Raw genomic sequence first — 18,526 nt, forward strand, 5'->3', positions numbered from 1 at the left:
GCTTGACCATTCAATGCGTGCAATAAGTTTTCTGACAATGAAAACTACTTTACTTCATTTTCTATTTTATTTAAATTAGTGATATTTAATATTTTATTTTTTTCATTTATTTCTATCACCAATTTTAATAGGTAGTAAGGATTTTCTGGCTAAAATAAGTTAAATGGTGATTTTAATGAAATATCAATTAGACTCGTGGACATAGATACAGGGATGAGATGATGTGTAATAAATTTCCTCAAAAGTTTCTTCTTATCTCAGTTACTACTGAGTGATCATGACATGCTTCCCCTCTGATGTCAGGTAAAGGTTTCAACTCTGCACCCCAGGGAGGGGTAAGAGTTAAAACCCATTTACCATTCTTATACTAAATGAACCAGATCCCACCTATTCTCATATAATCAAAATACCTGGAGTACAACAAAAAAAGTATTTTTTATGCAAGATAACATTTAATCTGAGATTACATAATGTGAAATATCCTGCTTTTCTTATTCCTTGCAAATATAATAAATAGTGCTCATGGAAAAGTATCAGGACATAAGAAATAAGAACTATTATATGCTCTATGAATAAGGTATTTTATTTACACTGGATTTATAATAGTACAATAAAGACACACTTGGTGATGGCATGATGACAAAGAACTTTTACTCATTCAAGTTTTATTTTACTCTTAAAAAAACACCAAAAACAATTTCTTAAGTGATTTTGTTTAGCTGCTTCCCCACAAGGAATTGGATAGTAATCCCATTTTACTTAGATACATTTCGTTAGATCTTTTCCAAGTTTCAGTAATATATGCCTTCAGTTCATGTGAACTGTCACTAGGTGACCAACTTTCATAGCACTGCATGTGCCAATTCACTCAACATACATTTTGTATCTTCTATACGAAAATGATTAAGGCTTGGTCTTTTGGGGAACTCACAATTTATATCTACACAAATAATCACTATCTAATACCTACAAATATAGATATGAAGGAGCACAGACAAGAGATTTGAGGATTTGAGAAAGAAAGTCTTCAAAAGAAGGAGACATTTAATTTGAGTCTTGAAAAACTTGCAAGAGCTCACTACTCGCAGGAAAAGGTGAAAGGGGAAGCCTGGGCAAGACATTTAAAAGCTTCCAGGCAAAAAGCCTTGAAAACATAGAAGGACAACATATATTTCGGAAATAGATTGAAAGCAGAGAACAGTAAGTAAACTATTGCATTAGTTTGTACAGTACACAATGAAAGGTTTCATTAAAAGTAGTGGCGTTAGTAATGAAGATAAGGGCCTTCTGAATAGACTTTTTCAAAGTATTTGATAAGACTTGGTGATCAAATGTAGTAGTAGGAGGAGATGAGGTTGATGGAATAATCAAAGATGACTTGATATTTTCATCTCAGGTTACTATCTAGAATATAATGATAGTCATTGAAATGGAGAATGTAAGAGAAAGAATATTTGGGGTGGTAGAGAGGAAAACCTTACTTGAAAGAGATACATTAGGTTTTAAATATGTTAATATTGAGATTATCAGGTAAAGGGCTGAGAGATCTAGATTCAGCAGGTAGCTCGAAATGGAGTTTAGGAGCTTGGTATGGCCTGTAGGTTGTGTTATGAGAGACACACTGGAATCACTGAAGCAGAGACAAGGTTGGTAGAGTTGTTGGGCCAGTACTAGGTAAAAAAAGTTCAAGGTAGGGTAAAAAAAGCTGATGGCAGGACTTAGATAAAGAATTGCAACTCAAAATACAATAAGCCAGAGACAACAATGAAGAGAGGACAGATCCAGAGGATAGGATAAGGTAGGTGATTAAAAACCTGAGCAGATAGGCAGGAACAAGGGGCTTTGTGGAAACTAAAAGAGCAGGGCAGAATAGCCAAGGTAACGGATTCAAGGAAGTCATCGAAATGTAAACAAATTAAGCAAGAGATTTTGCCAGTCCTGGAGCTTATTGCAGAAGCAAGAACCTATTCCCAAGCATTTTGACTTGAGGCTTCACTCAGATATTATTGAAAATACTTCTAAAGAGTAAGGAATCACAGTAGAGATAAGGCTGTTCTCAAGTAGCTGCAGTGATAATTATATTTCATACAAGTGTATCTTCCCATGCCAGAACAAAAGCTTTCTTACTTTTTGGATATTGAAGAATGAAACACTCAAATTACAAAAATTGTAATTTCCCCCCTCCCCTACCTTCCTTCTTTCTTTTCGTTTGTTGCTTAATACTCTTTTTGTTACTTTACTCATTTTCTCTTTTTCTCTTCCCTTCCTCCCTTCTTTCCTCACTTCCTACCGTCCATCCTTCAACCGTTTGTCCTTCCTTCCTTTATTTTGTCTCTGTTGAAGAAAAGATCACTTAGAACCTGTTTTATGTTGAGTTAAGCATCCAAACATTATAGAGGATATTTTGAAGTCCAAATATTCTCCAGTGTAGGAAGAAATATCTTACTCATCATGGCTAGTAAATATTTCCTTCTAAAAATGAGTAAAACTAAAATTAAATTACATTCATGTGATTTTGACTCTGTTGAACATATTGGCACTGTATTAAATGGTGTCTTTAAACTTTTTGACGCAGTTAGGTGGTTAGCAATTAACTTAAACGTAAAATGATTTAACTCTCAACTATGGAGCTGGAAGCAAACAGAAATATAGGATTGGTTTTGTCATTGTATACCTTTTAACTTAGAAAGCTTCAGTTCCTGAGGTTGAAAATGTAAATCATTTTCTGCTGCCCGTTTTGTGATTTTTATGGATACCTTATTTTTAACTTGGTAACTTTTAGAAATCATTGACCTGTTTCTTATAAAAGTTGAATCTAAGATTGTTTTTTAAGAATGTAAACAGAAAGGTTAATAAAATATTTGATAATAGCATTCTCTGGTACTATCCAACATTATTATCGATTTTTTTCTTATTTTCTTATTTACTTGTAAATAATTAAAATTGTTTCAGCTGAAATATTTGTGCAGTTCTAGCCTTTTGTACTGAACATCATTTCACAAGGGAGATTTTGGTAAATCTTGTTTTGTTGAAACACATTGTTGTTACTTTAGGTGCTGACTATTCTGATGCCGAGTTTCCAATTGCCTTGATTAAAGTAGAAACATTCTATGGCTTGGATGACTTACATTTCAAATTGGTTTGAGCAAGATGATTGGTATGAAGGACTACAAAGAGTAAGATATATTTATTTGTAATTACGATTTCCTGTGATTTTTTTCTGCTTTGCTTCTCATATAGTTCTACTTCTGTGTAATTTATATTGTGGACATTTTCACATTGCAAAGTTCTGAGTGTGAATAAGACATTTATTTGCTAGTTTTAAAGCAAAAGTAAGAATATAATAAGGGTAATTATATATTGAAGAAAGGGCATTTTTTTCTATCCTAATTTCAGATGAGTTCTTAATGTTTTCAAATTCTCTTAGGCTTTAAATATAAAATAACATTTTATATATTGAGATTAATATATGAAAATAGCAATAATTTCAAGCAAGTCTTTCCCATAAAGAAAATCATTTAATGAAACAGAAGATAAATGTATGCTGATACTATTTATTAAACAAATATTTTAAAAGGAAATGAAAACAATTCTGAAGAAGAGTGCCATGTTGCATCTGATAAATTTTTAGGCACTTAATTATGTTTGAAAATAAACTGCATTGTTAGTGTGGCAACATTTGCATAGTATTTTGAAAATAGTATTCTAACCTATTATTACAATAATAGAAAAAAAAGCTATTTAAAATATACCTTGTCAAATGGATTTAGTCTAGAATAATATATGATTTCTCTTCGATTATTTTCACTTTTTAAATTTCTTGATTATTTAAATGAAGACAATTTGTGTATTTTTATTTTATTAATTAGTGGGACAAAAAAACCAGACTATGTGCAGTTTTACTAGATTTTTCACCACTGTTATTCAAGGGCATAGGCTGCCAAAGATATACAGTACTTTGTTTTTCTTTCTTTTTCTTGAGATTCCTATCCTAAGCACATTAATTACAGATATTTTCTCAGTATTACTTCTTTTTAATTATAAATCCTCAACAGTTTAAAGCCTTTTGGACTTTTTTTTCAGATACTTTTTTTATAAGCTGTGAAAAAATCTGGTAAACATCTCTGGAGCCAGTAAATATCTGACTCTGAAGAATCATACTCATATTGTAAATCCTAAAGCATTCTTCAGAAAAGGAGTTGAGAGTTAATGAGAAGTTTTCCATCCTGAGTTTCAATTTCAGGTATAAATGATGGAAATACTTCAGCTTATGAGTTTAATAGTAATACTTCAAGACCCACTTACACACACACACACACACACACACACACACACACACACACACAATGCCAGTATCCTTGTTTGTATTGTGTGCAGGAATGGGAACTGATTTTAAGAAAAATTCTTTTTAATGAAATGTGTTTCCTTTAAAATGACTTTAGAACAGCTCATGGAGATTATGAGAATTCAAAATCTTTCCCTTCTTGCCCCTTATACTACTATGGGCCTTTATAAATGAATGCCTGGTTTTGAAACATATTAAAAGTGTAGCTGTTGTTAAAATATAGAAATAGATTGACCCTAAAATTACTCTATTATTGTGAGTTTGAGCTCCTTCTGGCTTAAGTATTGACCAGCTCTCATACATATGTAGATGAAAATGAAAGATCCTATTCGGAATGAAAAAAATTGACACATGAATATTGACCTTAATTTCTTTCAAAAATCCAGCTTATGCCCTCATGGTGCTTACCACAGGCTGTGTTCTTACACTGACTGTATAGAAAGAGAAGGTAGAATAAACCTACCCCATATGCACTTCAGCCCAGGACCTGTGCTGTGCCTGGTCTGTATTGTGAATGGGGAAACATAGAATTGAAAAAAATTCAGCGTATTATTTTTCATGTTATTTGTATATGCATATATTTTATATATAATAAGCATTCAGCATAGCAGATCTTTAAAGTTGTTTTTTAAAATGTTCACAAGAAGAGATAAGTTGTGTTTTTGAGTTAAAAATTGTAAATTAGAAATGTAATGTTTGGAAAGTCACATACAAGTGTGAATTTGATCTTTAGAGCACTAAGTTGACATTGGTATTTTGACATAATTAGTATTTATGGCATGTGACTATGTTTATACAAACACATATATATGAACTTTTAGTTTTATAATTTTTGTTATGATTATTTTATATAATAATAATCTTACATATTTAAAACCAAGCTTTATTACCTATGCCAAACTAATGTAGATGTATCCTTATCACTTTTTTTATTCACTTTGCGAAAAGCATCTTCACCATCTATTCCCTATTGAACCTAAGAGTATATTTAGTATGATTATTTGTGTGTGTGTGTGTGTGTTTCATATGGTATGAGATTGAAACCAAAAATAGAGTTTCAGTTAAAAAAATAATATCATTGCAAGGGCTATAGTTGCCAGACTACTGATGCTGTCAGTTCTATGTGGGATGACACAATGCTCAGGGTTTCTTCCTGAATCCATTATAAATCTGCATTATTCAGTGAGCTACAGTGTTTAGTACTTCATTGGCAAAGTGTGTGTGTTGTTCCTGGGCCAAAAAGACTGTATTTTCTGAAGCAACAAATCTTTGAAATAGACATGAAAATTCTTGAGTGGTTCACATATTAATGAAACATTCTAAAGTAAGGGTATTAAAGGCTTTGTAAAACATTTATCTGCAATATATTACCTGTCACAATTAAATATGTTTATTTACCTTTATATGTGACATATTTTGTAGGATTTATATTTAAAATATAAATATATATTTTGAAATGGACCTTCAGTGGACCACTTTCTGTTTTTAGTAATGCAGAATCATGAACTGAGTAACAATTCATGCTGACTACAAAGATAACAAAAGGTTCTGGACATTTTGTTTCATCTCCTTGGCAACTGTAGATATAATTTAATGAAGACTGCATAATTATTACATATCTTTTTTAGTCCTTTTGCAAAAAAAATCTAGAAATTCACATATTAGACTTTGCTTGAATATGTAATTCAGATTTTAAATGTAATAATATATATTCAATAATGTATGATATGCTTTTTATCTTTTATTTAGAATCATAGATTTTTAAAAATATCTATTTTGTTTTGAAATAGCTATTTTGTTTTGTCCTATTTATTATTTTAATATCTGGTTTAGCAAGTTATTTGACTCTGAATTTTAAAAGGATTTAAGTTGTTGGTTTGTAAGACCTGTAAAAGCTATTTAAGAACAAAGGTACACCAAATTTTATGTCAACATAGAAATGCTTGTATTATCTAATTTTGGAAACTAAAAAATAATAAATCAAGATATACTCTGAGTTAAAGTCCAAATGTATTGGCATAAATTTAGAAGTTTATTTTTGTTTTTAATAAATAAGCAGAGAAACTGCTGGTTTCTAGTTCAGTATGTAAGCAGCTTAGAAGTTGCTACTCCATTTTAGCCAATAAAAAATTGAACGCATTGAAAAATCAACAACTCTTCCTAGATCCACCTGAAAAGTAAGGGCACAAGGCAAATCACTGCCCTCAAAATTATTGAGATAGAAATGCAGTTACAGAGAATCACAACTTACCAGAGCAGAAATGAATTAGCAGAAACCAACCTGGGCATCACTGCCAGAGTAAGAAAATCTGAACTGTAACTGATAAATTGATGGAAGCACAATATGTTCAAGACTGAGAGTTAAAAACTTCATGGGAACCCAGTAATGGGGGTGGCAGGGGATCTTTTGTAAGTTTTACTTCCAGGAGCTCTAAACGGGTGCTCACAGTGAATATTAGAGAAGAATATCCTCTTGCTTCCAGCAGGGAGAAGGGAAAAGAAACCACTTAAATTACACTAGAGCATTCTGTTCTTTATTTTTAACCAACTTTTAAAATAATTTGTGTAAAATTATGGAGTACAAGTACAGTTTTGTTACATGCATAGATTGCATATTGATCAAATCAGGGCTTTTAGGGTATCCATCACCTGAATAATGTACATTGTACCATTCAGTAATTTCTCATCATCCATCCCCTCCCACTCCTTCACACTTTGGAGTGTCCCTTGTCTAACATTCCACTTTTGCGTCCACGTGTACACATTTTTTTTACTACCCAGTTATGAATGAGAACATGTGATATGTGACTCTCTGTGCATGGCTTGTTTCACTTAAGATAGTGACCTCCAGCTCCATGCATGTTGCTGCAAAATACATGATTTTTAATGGCTGAATAGTATTCCACTGTGTATATATATGCCACATTTTCATTATCTGATCATCTGTTGATAGACACTTAAGTTGACTCTATAGCTTTGCTATTGCAAATAGTGCTGCAGTAAACATATGAGTGCAGGTATCTTTTTGCTATAATGATCTATTTCCCTTCGGGTAGATACACAGTAGGAGGATTACTGGATCATATAAAGCTCTAATTTTAGTTATTTGTGAAATCTCTTACTGTTTTCCATAGAAGGTGTATTAATTTTCATTCCCACCAACAGTGTATGAATTCTCTTTTCCCCATATCCTCACCAACATCTATTATTTCTGTCTTTTTAGTAACAGGCACTCTGAGTGGTGGAAGATTATATCTCATTGTGGTTTTAATTTGCATTTCTCTGATGATCAGTGATGTTGAGCATTTTTTCATATACCTCTTGGTTATTTGTATGTCTTCTTTAGAAAAATGTCTACTCATGTCCTTTGCCCACTTTTTAATGGGATTATTTGTATTTTTGCTGTCGTCAAGTTGTTCGGTTTCTTTGTATATTCTGGATATTAGTCCCCTGTTGGATGAATAGTTTGCAGATATTTCTCCTATTCTGCAGGTTGTGTGTTCTCTCTGTTTATTTCTTTGGTTGTGCAGGAGCTCTTTAGTTTAATTAAGTCCCATTTATCTATTTTTGTTTTTGTTGCCTGTGCTTTTGAGGTCATAGTATACATACCTTGCCTAGATGAATGTCCGTAAGAGTTTCCCCTAGGTTTTCTTCTAGTATTTTTATAGTTTCTGATCTTGCATTTAAGTGTTTAGTACATCTTGAATTTTTTTTTTTAATATGGTGGTAGATATGGATCTAGTTTTATTCTCCTGTATATGGATGTCTAATTTTTCCAGCACTATTTATTGAAAAGGGTATCCTTTCCTCACTCTGTGTTCTTGTTGGCCTTCTTAAAGATCAATTCACTGTAGGTATGTGGCTTTATTTCTGGAATCTCTATTCTCTTCCATTGAGCTATATGTCTATTTTTTATACCAGTACCATGCTGTTTTGGTTACCATAGTCTTGTAATATAATTTGAAGTCAAGTAATGCATTGCCTCCAGCTTTATTCCTTTGGCTTTGGATTGCATTGGCTATTAGTGCTCTTGTTTGGTTCTATATGAATTTTATTTATTTATTTATTTATTTATTTATTTATTTATTTATTATTATTATACTTTAGGTTTTAGGGTACATGTGCACAATGTGCAGGTTAGTTACATCTGTATACATGTGCCATGCTGGTGCGCTGCACCCACTAACTCGTCATCTAGCATTAGGTATATCTCCCAATGCTATCCCTCCACCCTCCCCCCACCCCACAACAGTCCCCAGAGTGTGATGTTCCCCTTCCTGTGTCCATGTGTTCTCATTGTTCAATTCCCACCTATGAGTGAGAATATGCGGTGTTTGGTTTTTTGTTCTTGCGATAGTTTACCGAGAATGATGATTTCCAATTTCATCCATGTCCCTACAAAGGACATGAACTCATCCTTTTTTATGGCTGCATAGTATTCCATGGTGTATATGTGCCACATTTTCTTAATCCAGTCTATCATTGTTGGACATTTGGGTTGGTTCCAAGTCTTTGCTATTGTGAATAATGCCGCAATAAACATACGTGTGCATGTGTCTTTATAGCAGCATGATTTACAGTCCTTTGGGTATATACCCAGTAATGGGATGGCTGGGTCAAATGGTATTTCTAGTTCTAGATCCCTGAGGAATCACCACACTGACTTCCACAATGGTTGAACTAGTTTACAGTCCCACCAACAGTGTAAAAGTGTTCCTATTTCTCCACATCCTCTCCAGCACCTGTTGTTTCCTGATTTTTTAATGATTGCCATTCTAACTGGTGTGAGATGGTATCTCATTGTGGTTTTGATTTGCATTTCTCTGATGGCCAGTGATGGTGAGCATTTTTTCATGTGTTTTTTGGCTGCATAAATGTCTTCTTTTGAGAAGTGTCTGTTCATGTCCTTCGCCCACTTTTTGATGGGGTTGTTTGTTTTTTCTTGTAAATTTGTTGGAGTTCATTGTAGATTCTGGATATTAGCCCTTTGTCAGATGAACAGGTTGCGAAAATTTTCTCCCATTTTGTAGGTTGCCTGTTCACTCTGATGGTAGTTTCTTTTGCTGTGCAGAAGCTCTTGAGTTTAATTAGATCCCATTTGTCAATTTTGGCTTTTGTTGCCATTGCTTTTGGTGTTTTAGACATGAAGTCCTTGCCCATGCCTATGTCCTGAATGGTAATGCCTAGGTTTTCTTCTAGAGTTTTTATGGTTTTAGGTCTAACATTTAAGTCTTTAATCCATCTTGAATTAATTTTTGTATAAGGTGTAAGGAAGGGATCCAGTTTCAGCTTTCTACATATGGCTAGCCAGTTTTTCCAGCACCATTTATTAAATAGGGAATCCTTTCCCCATTTCTTGTTTTTCTCAGGTTTGTCAAAGATCAGATAGTTGTAGATATGCGGCGTTATTTCTGAGGGCTCTGTTCTGTTCCATTGATCTATATCTCTGTTTTGGTACCAATACCATGCTGGTAATTAGGCAGGAGAAGGAAATGATGGGTATTCAATTAGGAAAAGAGGAAGTCAAATTGTCCCTGTTTGCAGATGACATGATTGTATATCTAGAAAACCCCATTGTCTCAGCCCAAAATCTCCTTAAGCTGATAAGCAGCTTCAGCAAAGTCTCAGGATACAAAATCAATGTACAAAAATCACAAGCATTCTTATACACCAACAACAGACAAACAGAGAGCCAAATCATGAGTGAACTCCCATTCACAATTGCTTCAAAGAGAATAAAATACCTAGGAATCCAACTTACAAGGGACGTGAAGGACCTCTTCAAGGAGAACTACAAACCACTGCTCAAGGAAATAAAAGAGGATACAAACAAATGGAAGAACATTCCATGCTCATGGGTAGGAATAATCAATATCATGAAAATGGCCATACTGCCCAAGGTAATTTACAGATTCAATGCCATCCCCATCAAGCTACCAATGACTTTCTTCACAGAATTGGAAAAAACTACTTTAAAGTTCATATGGAACCAAAAAAGAGCCCGCATCGCCAAGTCAATCCTAAGCCAAAAGAACAAAGCTGGAGGCATCACACTACCTGACTTCAAACTATACTATATGAATTTTAAGATTGTGGCATTCTGTTCTTAAGACCTACCCTCAAGAGAACCTGTTTGTCCAGAGCGTAACCCTCTGGGGTTTTAGAAGAGCCTTACCTACCTGGGAGAAGGAAAATACCCAACATCAGCCCGCTTCAGCCATCCTGTTCCACCTAAGCAGGGCTGGGGGGACTGAGAAGCACTGATCATGGGCACATGACTGAGACCTAATCATAGGACTTTAGAATGCTCACTCTACCCCCATATCTTACCACTACATTATTAAAGGCCTATTTACAGCACTTTCTTTTATGTAGTTCATCATGTGCACCTCACAAACATTTACATGATAAACAAAAAGGCAAAAATATACAGTTTGAAGAGACAGATAAAGCATCAGAACCAGAGTCAGATATGACAGAAATGTTGGTATTATCAGACAAGGAATTTAAAAAACTACAATTAATTTGCTAATAGCTTTAATGGTAAAAGTAGACAACATGCAGGAATGGATTGAAGGAGAACAAAGTTGGGTAATTAACACTACCCAACTTAAAGACTTACTATATAGCTCCAATAAAAAAGACAGCCGTGGTGTCTGCAAAAGGATAGACAGATAGATCAATGGAACAGAATAGAGAGCTTAGAAATAGATCCACATAAATATACTCAACTGATATTTGATAAAGGAGCAAAGGCAATACAGTGAAACAAAGATAGTCTTTTCAACAAATGAGGCTGGAATAACTGTTAAAAAAAAAAAGAATCTAGACACAGGCCTTATATATTTTACAAAAATTAACCCAAAATGCAGCATAGGACTACATGTAAAATGCAAAACTATAAAACTCATAGAAGGTAACATAAGAGAAAACCTGGATGACTGTGGGTTTGGCTAGCACTTTTTAGATACAAAAGATATGTTTTATGAAAGAAATAATTGATAAGCTGGACTTTATTAAAATGAAAATCTTCAATTTTTACAATATCAACAGAATAAGAAGGCAAGCCAGAGAATGGAAGAAAATATTTGCAAAAGACACATCTGCTAAAGATCTGTTATCCAAAATATACAAATAATTCATATAACTCAGTAACTAGAAGATTGAACAACCTGGTTTTAAAGTGGGCAAAGGGGCTGAACAGATACCTCACCAAAGAATGTATATACATGACCAGTGAGCATGTGAAAAGATGTTCAACATTATTTGTCTTTGGGAATTGCAAATTAAATCAATTAGATACCATACACATCTATTAGAATGGCTAATATCCAAACACCGGATGCTGGCAAGGATGTGGAGCAACAGGAACTCTCATTTCTGATGGGAATACAAAATGACACAGATCTTATGGAAGACAGTTTGATGGGTTCTTACAAAGCTAAACATATTCTTACTATATGAGCCAGCAGTTGTGTTCCTTGGTATTTATCTAAATGAATTAAAAAGCTGTGTCCACACAAAAAGCTGCACATGGATGTTTATAGCAGCTTTAAGCATAATTGCTAAAACACAGAAGCAACAAGTATGTCCTTCAGTAGACTGGTGGATAAATAAACTGTGCTACATCTAGATAAATAAATATTATTCTGCACTAAAAAGCAATGAGCCATTAAGCCATGAAAGGCGCTAGAAATTTCTCTCCCCACCTAGACAACAATTGCACTGGTACAGTCTGTCTCATGTAATTATTTTGTAATACCAGAATCTATGAAGGCTTGCAACTTCCAGGGGAAGGCCTGGAGGATAAATTGAAGTTAGTAAGTTTTAGTTCTCAGCACAGTGGCAGCTACTCATCCCTCACCTCAAGCCCCAGGGCAGACAACTGAGCATATATCCCAAAAGTATCTTGCAAGCAGCTTATGTGAACCAGGGTGGAAAAAAAGCACTCTGTCCTTTATATATCAGTGATCTTCTGCTTCTGATCACAGAAGTGCAGACAAAGAGGCGGGCAGCCATTGTTATTGCACCTACCTCCGTTGTTACAAGCTCCTCCCCCTCCAGCTGAAGTGATTTCGAGGGGACTTAAAGGGCTGAATCACTTAATTTTTTTCTTTTTACCCTATTGGGAGCCAGCCATTAAAGCCTATGCAATTAAAAGCAACTGCCTATACAAAGAAAATTAGGAAGTTACTGTGCATGAACAGAGAAAGACACAGGTTCAGAATAACCCTGAGAAGTCCTTATGTTTATACCTGAGGATGATCCTTGGCACAGAGACAGCCCACAACAATTGAAAACAAAAACTAAAAACAGAAACAGCAAGTACTGAGGAAGGAGACTCTGATTTCCAGTTACCATATAACTAGATTCAAGTGTCCAGTGTTCAACAAAAAGCCACAAGTCCTAAAAAGAAACAGAAAATTATGGCTTTTTCAGTGGAAAAAAAAATAAACAGATGCTTTCTGAAAAAGACCTGATGAAAGATCTACTAGACAAAGACTTTAAAACAACTGTCTTGGGATGCTTAAACACTAAAGGAGGATATGGAAAAAGTCAAGAAAACTATGTATGAACAAAATGGAAATAATAGAGAGAAAACCAAAAAAAGAATTGTAGGGCTGAAAAATATAATAACTTAAGTAAAATAGAAGAATTCAAAGACATATTTAAGAAGAAAATATTAGCAAATATGAAGATAAGACAATAGAAAATATTGAATCTGAGGAACAGAAAGAGATTGAAGAGAAGTAAGCAAAACCGAAGGGACATAAGGGACACTATGAAGCCCACCAATATGCACTCATGTGGGAGTACCAGAGGAGAAGAGAGAGAGATGGAAGAGAAGAAAGAATATTTGAAGAAATAATGGCAGAAAACTCCTCAAATTTGATGAAAAACATGAAGTAAATTTCCAGAAGTTTCAGCAAACTCCAAGAATTTGAACTGAAATAGACCTACATGGAGATACATCATAATCAAATCTTGAAAAACAGAGTGAATCTTGAAATCAGTAAGAAAGAAGTGATTAACACATACGTACAGAGATCCTCAATAGTATAAATAACAGATTTCTGATATGAAACTTTGGAGACTGGAAGGAAATGGGCCAATATATTTAAAGTGCTAAAAGAAAAAAAATGTCAACCAAGTATCCTTTATCCTGCAAAACTGTCTTTCAGAAGTGAGGGTGAAATTAATACATTTCCCAGTAAATAAAAACTGAGGGAGTTCATTATCTTTAAATCTGCTTTGGAAGAAATGCTCAAGGAAGTTCTGCAGGGTGAAATGAAATGAACTGGACAGTAACTCAAAGCCACATGAAAAAATAAAGAACTCAATAAAGGTAAATACACGGACAATTGAAAGTGCCAGTATTTGGAAACAATGCTATTGTTTGTTTTCATCGTCATTTAAGATAATAAAATATTTTAAAAATTCTTAGTATACAAGTAGTATTATTGTAACTTTGGTTGGTGATTCCACATTTTGTTTTCTCTTAATTTAAAAAACTAATGTATTTAAAATAATTAATTAGTTTGTGTTTCAGGCCACACAATATCTAAAGATGTAATTTGTTGACATCCACAACTTAAAGATGTGGGGTTGGAGTTTTAAAGGAGCTGAGGTTCTGTATGTAATTGAAGCTAATTTGGAATAAATTTAAATTAGAGTGTTGTAACTTTAGCATGTTAAGTTTAATCCCCATGGTAGCCACAAAGAAAATAGCTATAGGACATACACAGAAGAAAATGAGAAAGGAATTCAAAGTTTCACCGCAAAAATTAAACACAAAAGACAAAAGTGTTGCAGGAAATGAGGACAAAAAAGCTATGAAGTATATTAGAAATGAATAGCAAAATGACAGAAGTAAGTCCTTTATCAGGAATTATTGTAAATGTAAATGGATATTAAGTTCTTCAAACAAAAGAGATTGGCAGAATTGATTTAAAAAAAGATCCATCTATATGCTGTCTACAGTTGATTCACTTGCGATCCAAAGACACAAATAGATTGAAAGTAAAAGGATGAAAAAATTTTTTTCCATGCACAGAGTAGCAAAAAGAAAGCAGGCATGCCTATGTTAATATTAGACGAAATTGATTTTTAGTCAAAAAAGTTCAGAAAAGCCAAAGAAGGACACCATATATTAATAAAGTTTCAATGCAGCAAAATATAACAATTATAATCATTTATATACCTAAAAAACACCATCAAAATCTATGAATCAAAAACTAACTGAATTGAAGGGATAGATAGTTCTACAATACTAGTTAGATAATTCAGTACCCCATTCTCAATAATGAATACATCAGACAGAAAATAAGTAAGGAAACTGAGGACTCAAACAATATGTTAATCCAATTAGATCTAACAGACATATACAGAACACCCTACTCAGTAACTGCATACACATTCTTCTCAAATGCACATGGGACGTTTTCTAGGATAGACAGTATGTTTGGCCAAGTATTAAGCCTCAATAGATTTTAAAAAGTAGTTATCATACATTATGTCTTCTCTGAACACTGTGGGATAAAGTTAGAAATCAACAGAAAGAAAACTGAAAAATTCACAAATTTGTGGAACTTAACACACTCTCAAACAACCAATGGATGAAAGAAGAAATCTCAAGAGAAAGTAGAAAACTCTTAGAGATGAATGAAAACAAAAGCACAACATACCAAAACTTATGGGATGCAGTGGAATCAATGCCAGGGGGCAAATTTGTAGCTATAAATGCTTTCATTAAAGCATTTATAAGATCTCAAATTAGCAACCTATTTTTACAACTTAAGGAACTAACAAATGAATAAACTAAACCCAAAACTAGAATGAAGGATATAATATCCAAGCAGAGATAAATGAAATAGAGAATAGAAAAAAAAATAGAGAAAAATATCAACGAAATTGTCATACCTGTAGCTGGATAGACTAAGAAAAAGAGAGAAGACTCAAATTATTAAAATCACCAATAAAAGTTGGAACATCTCTACAGATTATAAAGAAATTAAAAACATTATAAGATAGTAGTAGGAACAATTGTACACCAACTAATTCAATAACCTAGATGAAATGGGCAAATGCAACAATTTTAAAAAGCCATCCTAAAATTGATATAGAAACTCAAGAGACCCTGAATAACAAAACTGAAGGACTCGCACTTTCTGATTTCAAAACTTGTTACAATACTACAGTAATCAAAACAGTGTCATACCAGCATAAAGGCAGTTATATAGACCAATGGAATAGAATAGAGACTTCAGAACTATCCTCTTACATATATGGCCAAATATCTTTTGACAAGAGTGGCAATACCATTCAATGCAGAAAGGCCAGTCTTAACATATGGTGCTGGGAAAATGAAATATCCACATGCAAAAGAATGAAATTGGACTCTTACCTAACACCATATAAAAAAATTAAAATGGATCAAAGACACTAAATGTAAGACCAATATCTATAAAGCTTTTAGAAAAAAACAGAGGACAAAAGCTTCACAACATTGGATTTGACAGCAGTGTCTGGGATATAATAACAAAGGCACAGACATCAAAAGCAAAAAAACATGCAAATTGAATTTCATGAAAATTAAAAATTTTGTGCATCAAAAGAAAAACACTGGCCAGGCATGGTGGCTAACATCTGTGATCCCGGCACTTTGGAAGTCTGAGGCAGGATGATCACTTGAGGCCAGGAGTTCGAGACCAACCTGTGGAGCGTGGTGAGACTGTTTCAACAACAGAAAATAGCCAGGCATGATGGCGCATGCCTATAGGCCTAGCTACTTGGGAGTCTGAGACAGCAGGATCATGTGAGCCTAGGAGTTTGAGGTTGCAGTGAACTATGATCATGCCACTGCACTCCAGAAGGAAACCTGTCTGTAGAAAAAGAAAAAGAAGAAGAAGAAAACAAAAACCCTATCAACAGTAAAGTGGACAGCAACCCACAGAATGAAGAAAATATTTATAAATCACATATCTGGTATGGGATTAATACCGCAAATATAGGGAGAACTCCTAAAACTCAACAATTACAAAGAAACATGATTTACCTGATTGAAAAATGGACAAGATACTTAAATAGATGTTTCACCAAAGAAGTTATGGAAATGGCTAAGAAGCACATGAAAAGATGCTCAACATTATTAATCTTTAGGGAAATGCAAATCAAAAGAATAATAAGACACCATCTCACACCAATTAGAATGACTATTATCAAATAACAGAAAATAGCACGTGTTGGTGAGGATGTAGAGTTATCCAAACACTTGTACCCTGTTTGTTGTAATGTAAAATGGAATTGCTGCTGTGGAAAACAGTATGGTAGTTTTGCAAAAAAGTAAAAATAGGATTATTATTTGATCTAGTATCCCACTTCTGCATATAAACCCCCCAAAATTGAAAGCAGGGTGTGGAAGAGATATTTGTGCATCCATTTTCTTAGCAACAGTTTTTGTAATAGCTAAAACATGGAAGCAATCCAGGTGACAATTCACAGACACGTGGATAAGGAAATATGGCATATATGCACAATGGAATATTATTCAGCTTTAAATCAGAAGGAAATTCTGACACACACTGCAACATGGATGAAACTTAAGGACATTATGTATTAAGTCTTTTGCCCATTTTTGAATCAGATAAATCATGTTTCTTTGTCACTGTTGAGTTTTAGGAATTCTCCCTATATTTGGGATATTAATCCCTTATCAGATATGTGGTTTACAAATATTTTTTCCCATTCTTTGGGTACTATTGATAGTGTTTTTCCCTTCCTTCCTTCCTTCCTTTCTTTCCTTCCTTGCTTTCTTTCCTTCCTTCCTTTTTTTCCTTCCTTCCTTTCTTTCCTTCCTTGCTTTCTTTCCTTCCTTCCTTTTTTTCCTTCCTTGCTTTCTTTACTTCCTTCCTTTTTTTCCTTCCTTCCTTCCTTTTTTCCTTCCTTTCTTCCTTTTTCCCTTTCTTCCTTTTTTCCTTCCTTCCTTATTTTTTTCCCTTTTGTCCCTTCCTTCCTTCCCTCTTTCCTTCCTCCCTTCCATCCTTCTTCCCTTCCTCCTGCCCTCACCCCTTGCCTCCCTCTCCCCTATCCCCCAAGACAGGGTCTCTCTCTATCACTCAGGCTGGAGTGCAGTGGCACGGTCATAGTTCACTGCAACCTCACATTCCTGGTTGTACATTATGAATGTATTTAATACCTTTGAATTGTACACTTAAAAATGGTTAAGAAGTTAGATTTTATGTTATGTGTATTTTACCACAATAAAAAAAGGAGAAAAAGAAAAGAAATGAGCTATCAAGCCATGAAAAGACATGAAGGCAAACTAAATGCATATTACTAACTGAAAGAAGGCAGTCTGTAAAGGCTACATATTGTACGGTTCCAACTATTTGACATTGTGGGAAGACAAAACTATGGAAACATTAAAAGATTAGTTGTTGCCAGGAATTGGGGAGGGGGAGGGATGAATAGGCAGAGCACAAAGGACTTTTTAGAGCAGTGAAGCTGTTCTTGCCCATACTGTAATGGTGGATACCTATCTTTACATGTTTGTCAAAACCTGTATGATGGAGAACATCAAGAATGAGCCCTAATGTAGACTGTGGACTTTGAGTGATAATGATGTGTCACATAGGCTCATCAGTTTTAACATATGCCATCCAGTGCTGAGTGTTAATAGTGGGGAAACTTGTGTTATGGGGTGGGGGAGGCTATGAGGGGTATATGGGAAATCTCTGTACTTATTGCTCAATTTTGCTGTTTTTCTAGGAATTATTAATTATTAAAAATGTGTAAAAAAGTTACCAGAAAGTGAAAATTTTAAAATGACTTTTATTTATTTATTTATTTGAGACTTGCTGTGTCTCCCAGGCTAGAGTGCAGTGGCATGATCACAGTTCACTGCAACATGCACCTCCCAGGCTCAAGCAATCTTCCCACCTCAGCTTCCCAAGTAGCTGGGGCTACAGGCACACACCACCACCCCTGGCTAATTTTTGTATTTTTGTAGAGATAGGGTCTCCCTATGTTGCCCAGACTCATCCGAACTCCTGGGTTCAAGTGATCCACCCATCTTGGCCTCCCAAAGTGCTGGGATTACAGGCATGAGCCCCTGTGCTTGGCCAAATGACTTCATTTTAAATGTGTGTTTAAAGATTTTTCTTTAATTATGTTTCTTTTCCA

General features: G+C 34.3%; 1 protein-coding gene and 1 non-coding gene across 11 annotated transcripts in view; both read left to right on the forward strand.

Annotated features, from left to right (window-relative positions):
• The window catches only part of WDR17 (WD repeat domain 17), a 120,865-nt gene that overhangs the window by 27,060 nt on the left and 75,279 nt on the right, over nucleotides 1–18,526 (forward strand). For 5 of the 10 annotated variants that reach the window (XM_054554739.1, XM_054554748.2, XM_054554743.2 and 2 more), the window contains exon 2: nucleotides 3,054–3,176. The exons of 4 other annotated variants lie outside the window; for them this stretch is intronic. In XM_054554739.1, the coding sequence (XP_054410714.1) occupies nucleotides 3,111–3,176 (66 nt within the window). In that variant the 5' untranslated portion in view covers nucleotides 3,054–3,110. Of the gene's footprint in view, nucleotides 1–2,954; nucleotides 3,177–18,526 lie in introns of those variants that run through there. One more of the 10 variants, XM_054554740.2, reaches the window with a different exon arrangement.
• Nucleotides 4,737–4,873, forward strand: LOC112133274 (small nucleolar RNA SNORA51). The gene has a single exon (XR_002914944.1). It is a non-coding gene; the product is annotated as a small nucleolar RNA SNORA51 (small nucleolar RNA).

This window comes from Pongo abelii, chromosome 3 (assembly GCF_028885655.2).
Source record: "Pongo abelii isolate AG06213 chromosome 3, NHGRI_mPonAbe1-v2.0_pri, whole genome shotgun sequence".
Lineage (NCBI taxonomy): Eukaryota > Metazoa > Chordata > Mammalia > Primates > Hominidae > Pongo > Pongo abelii.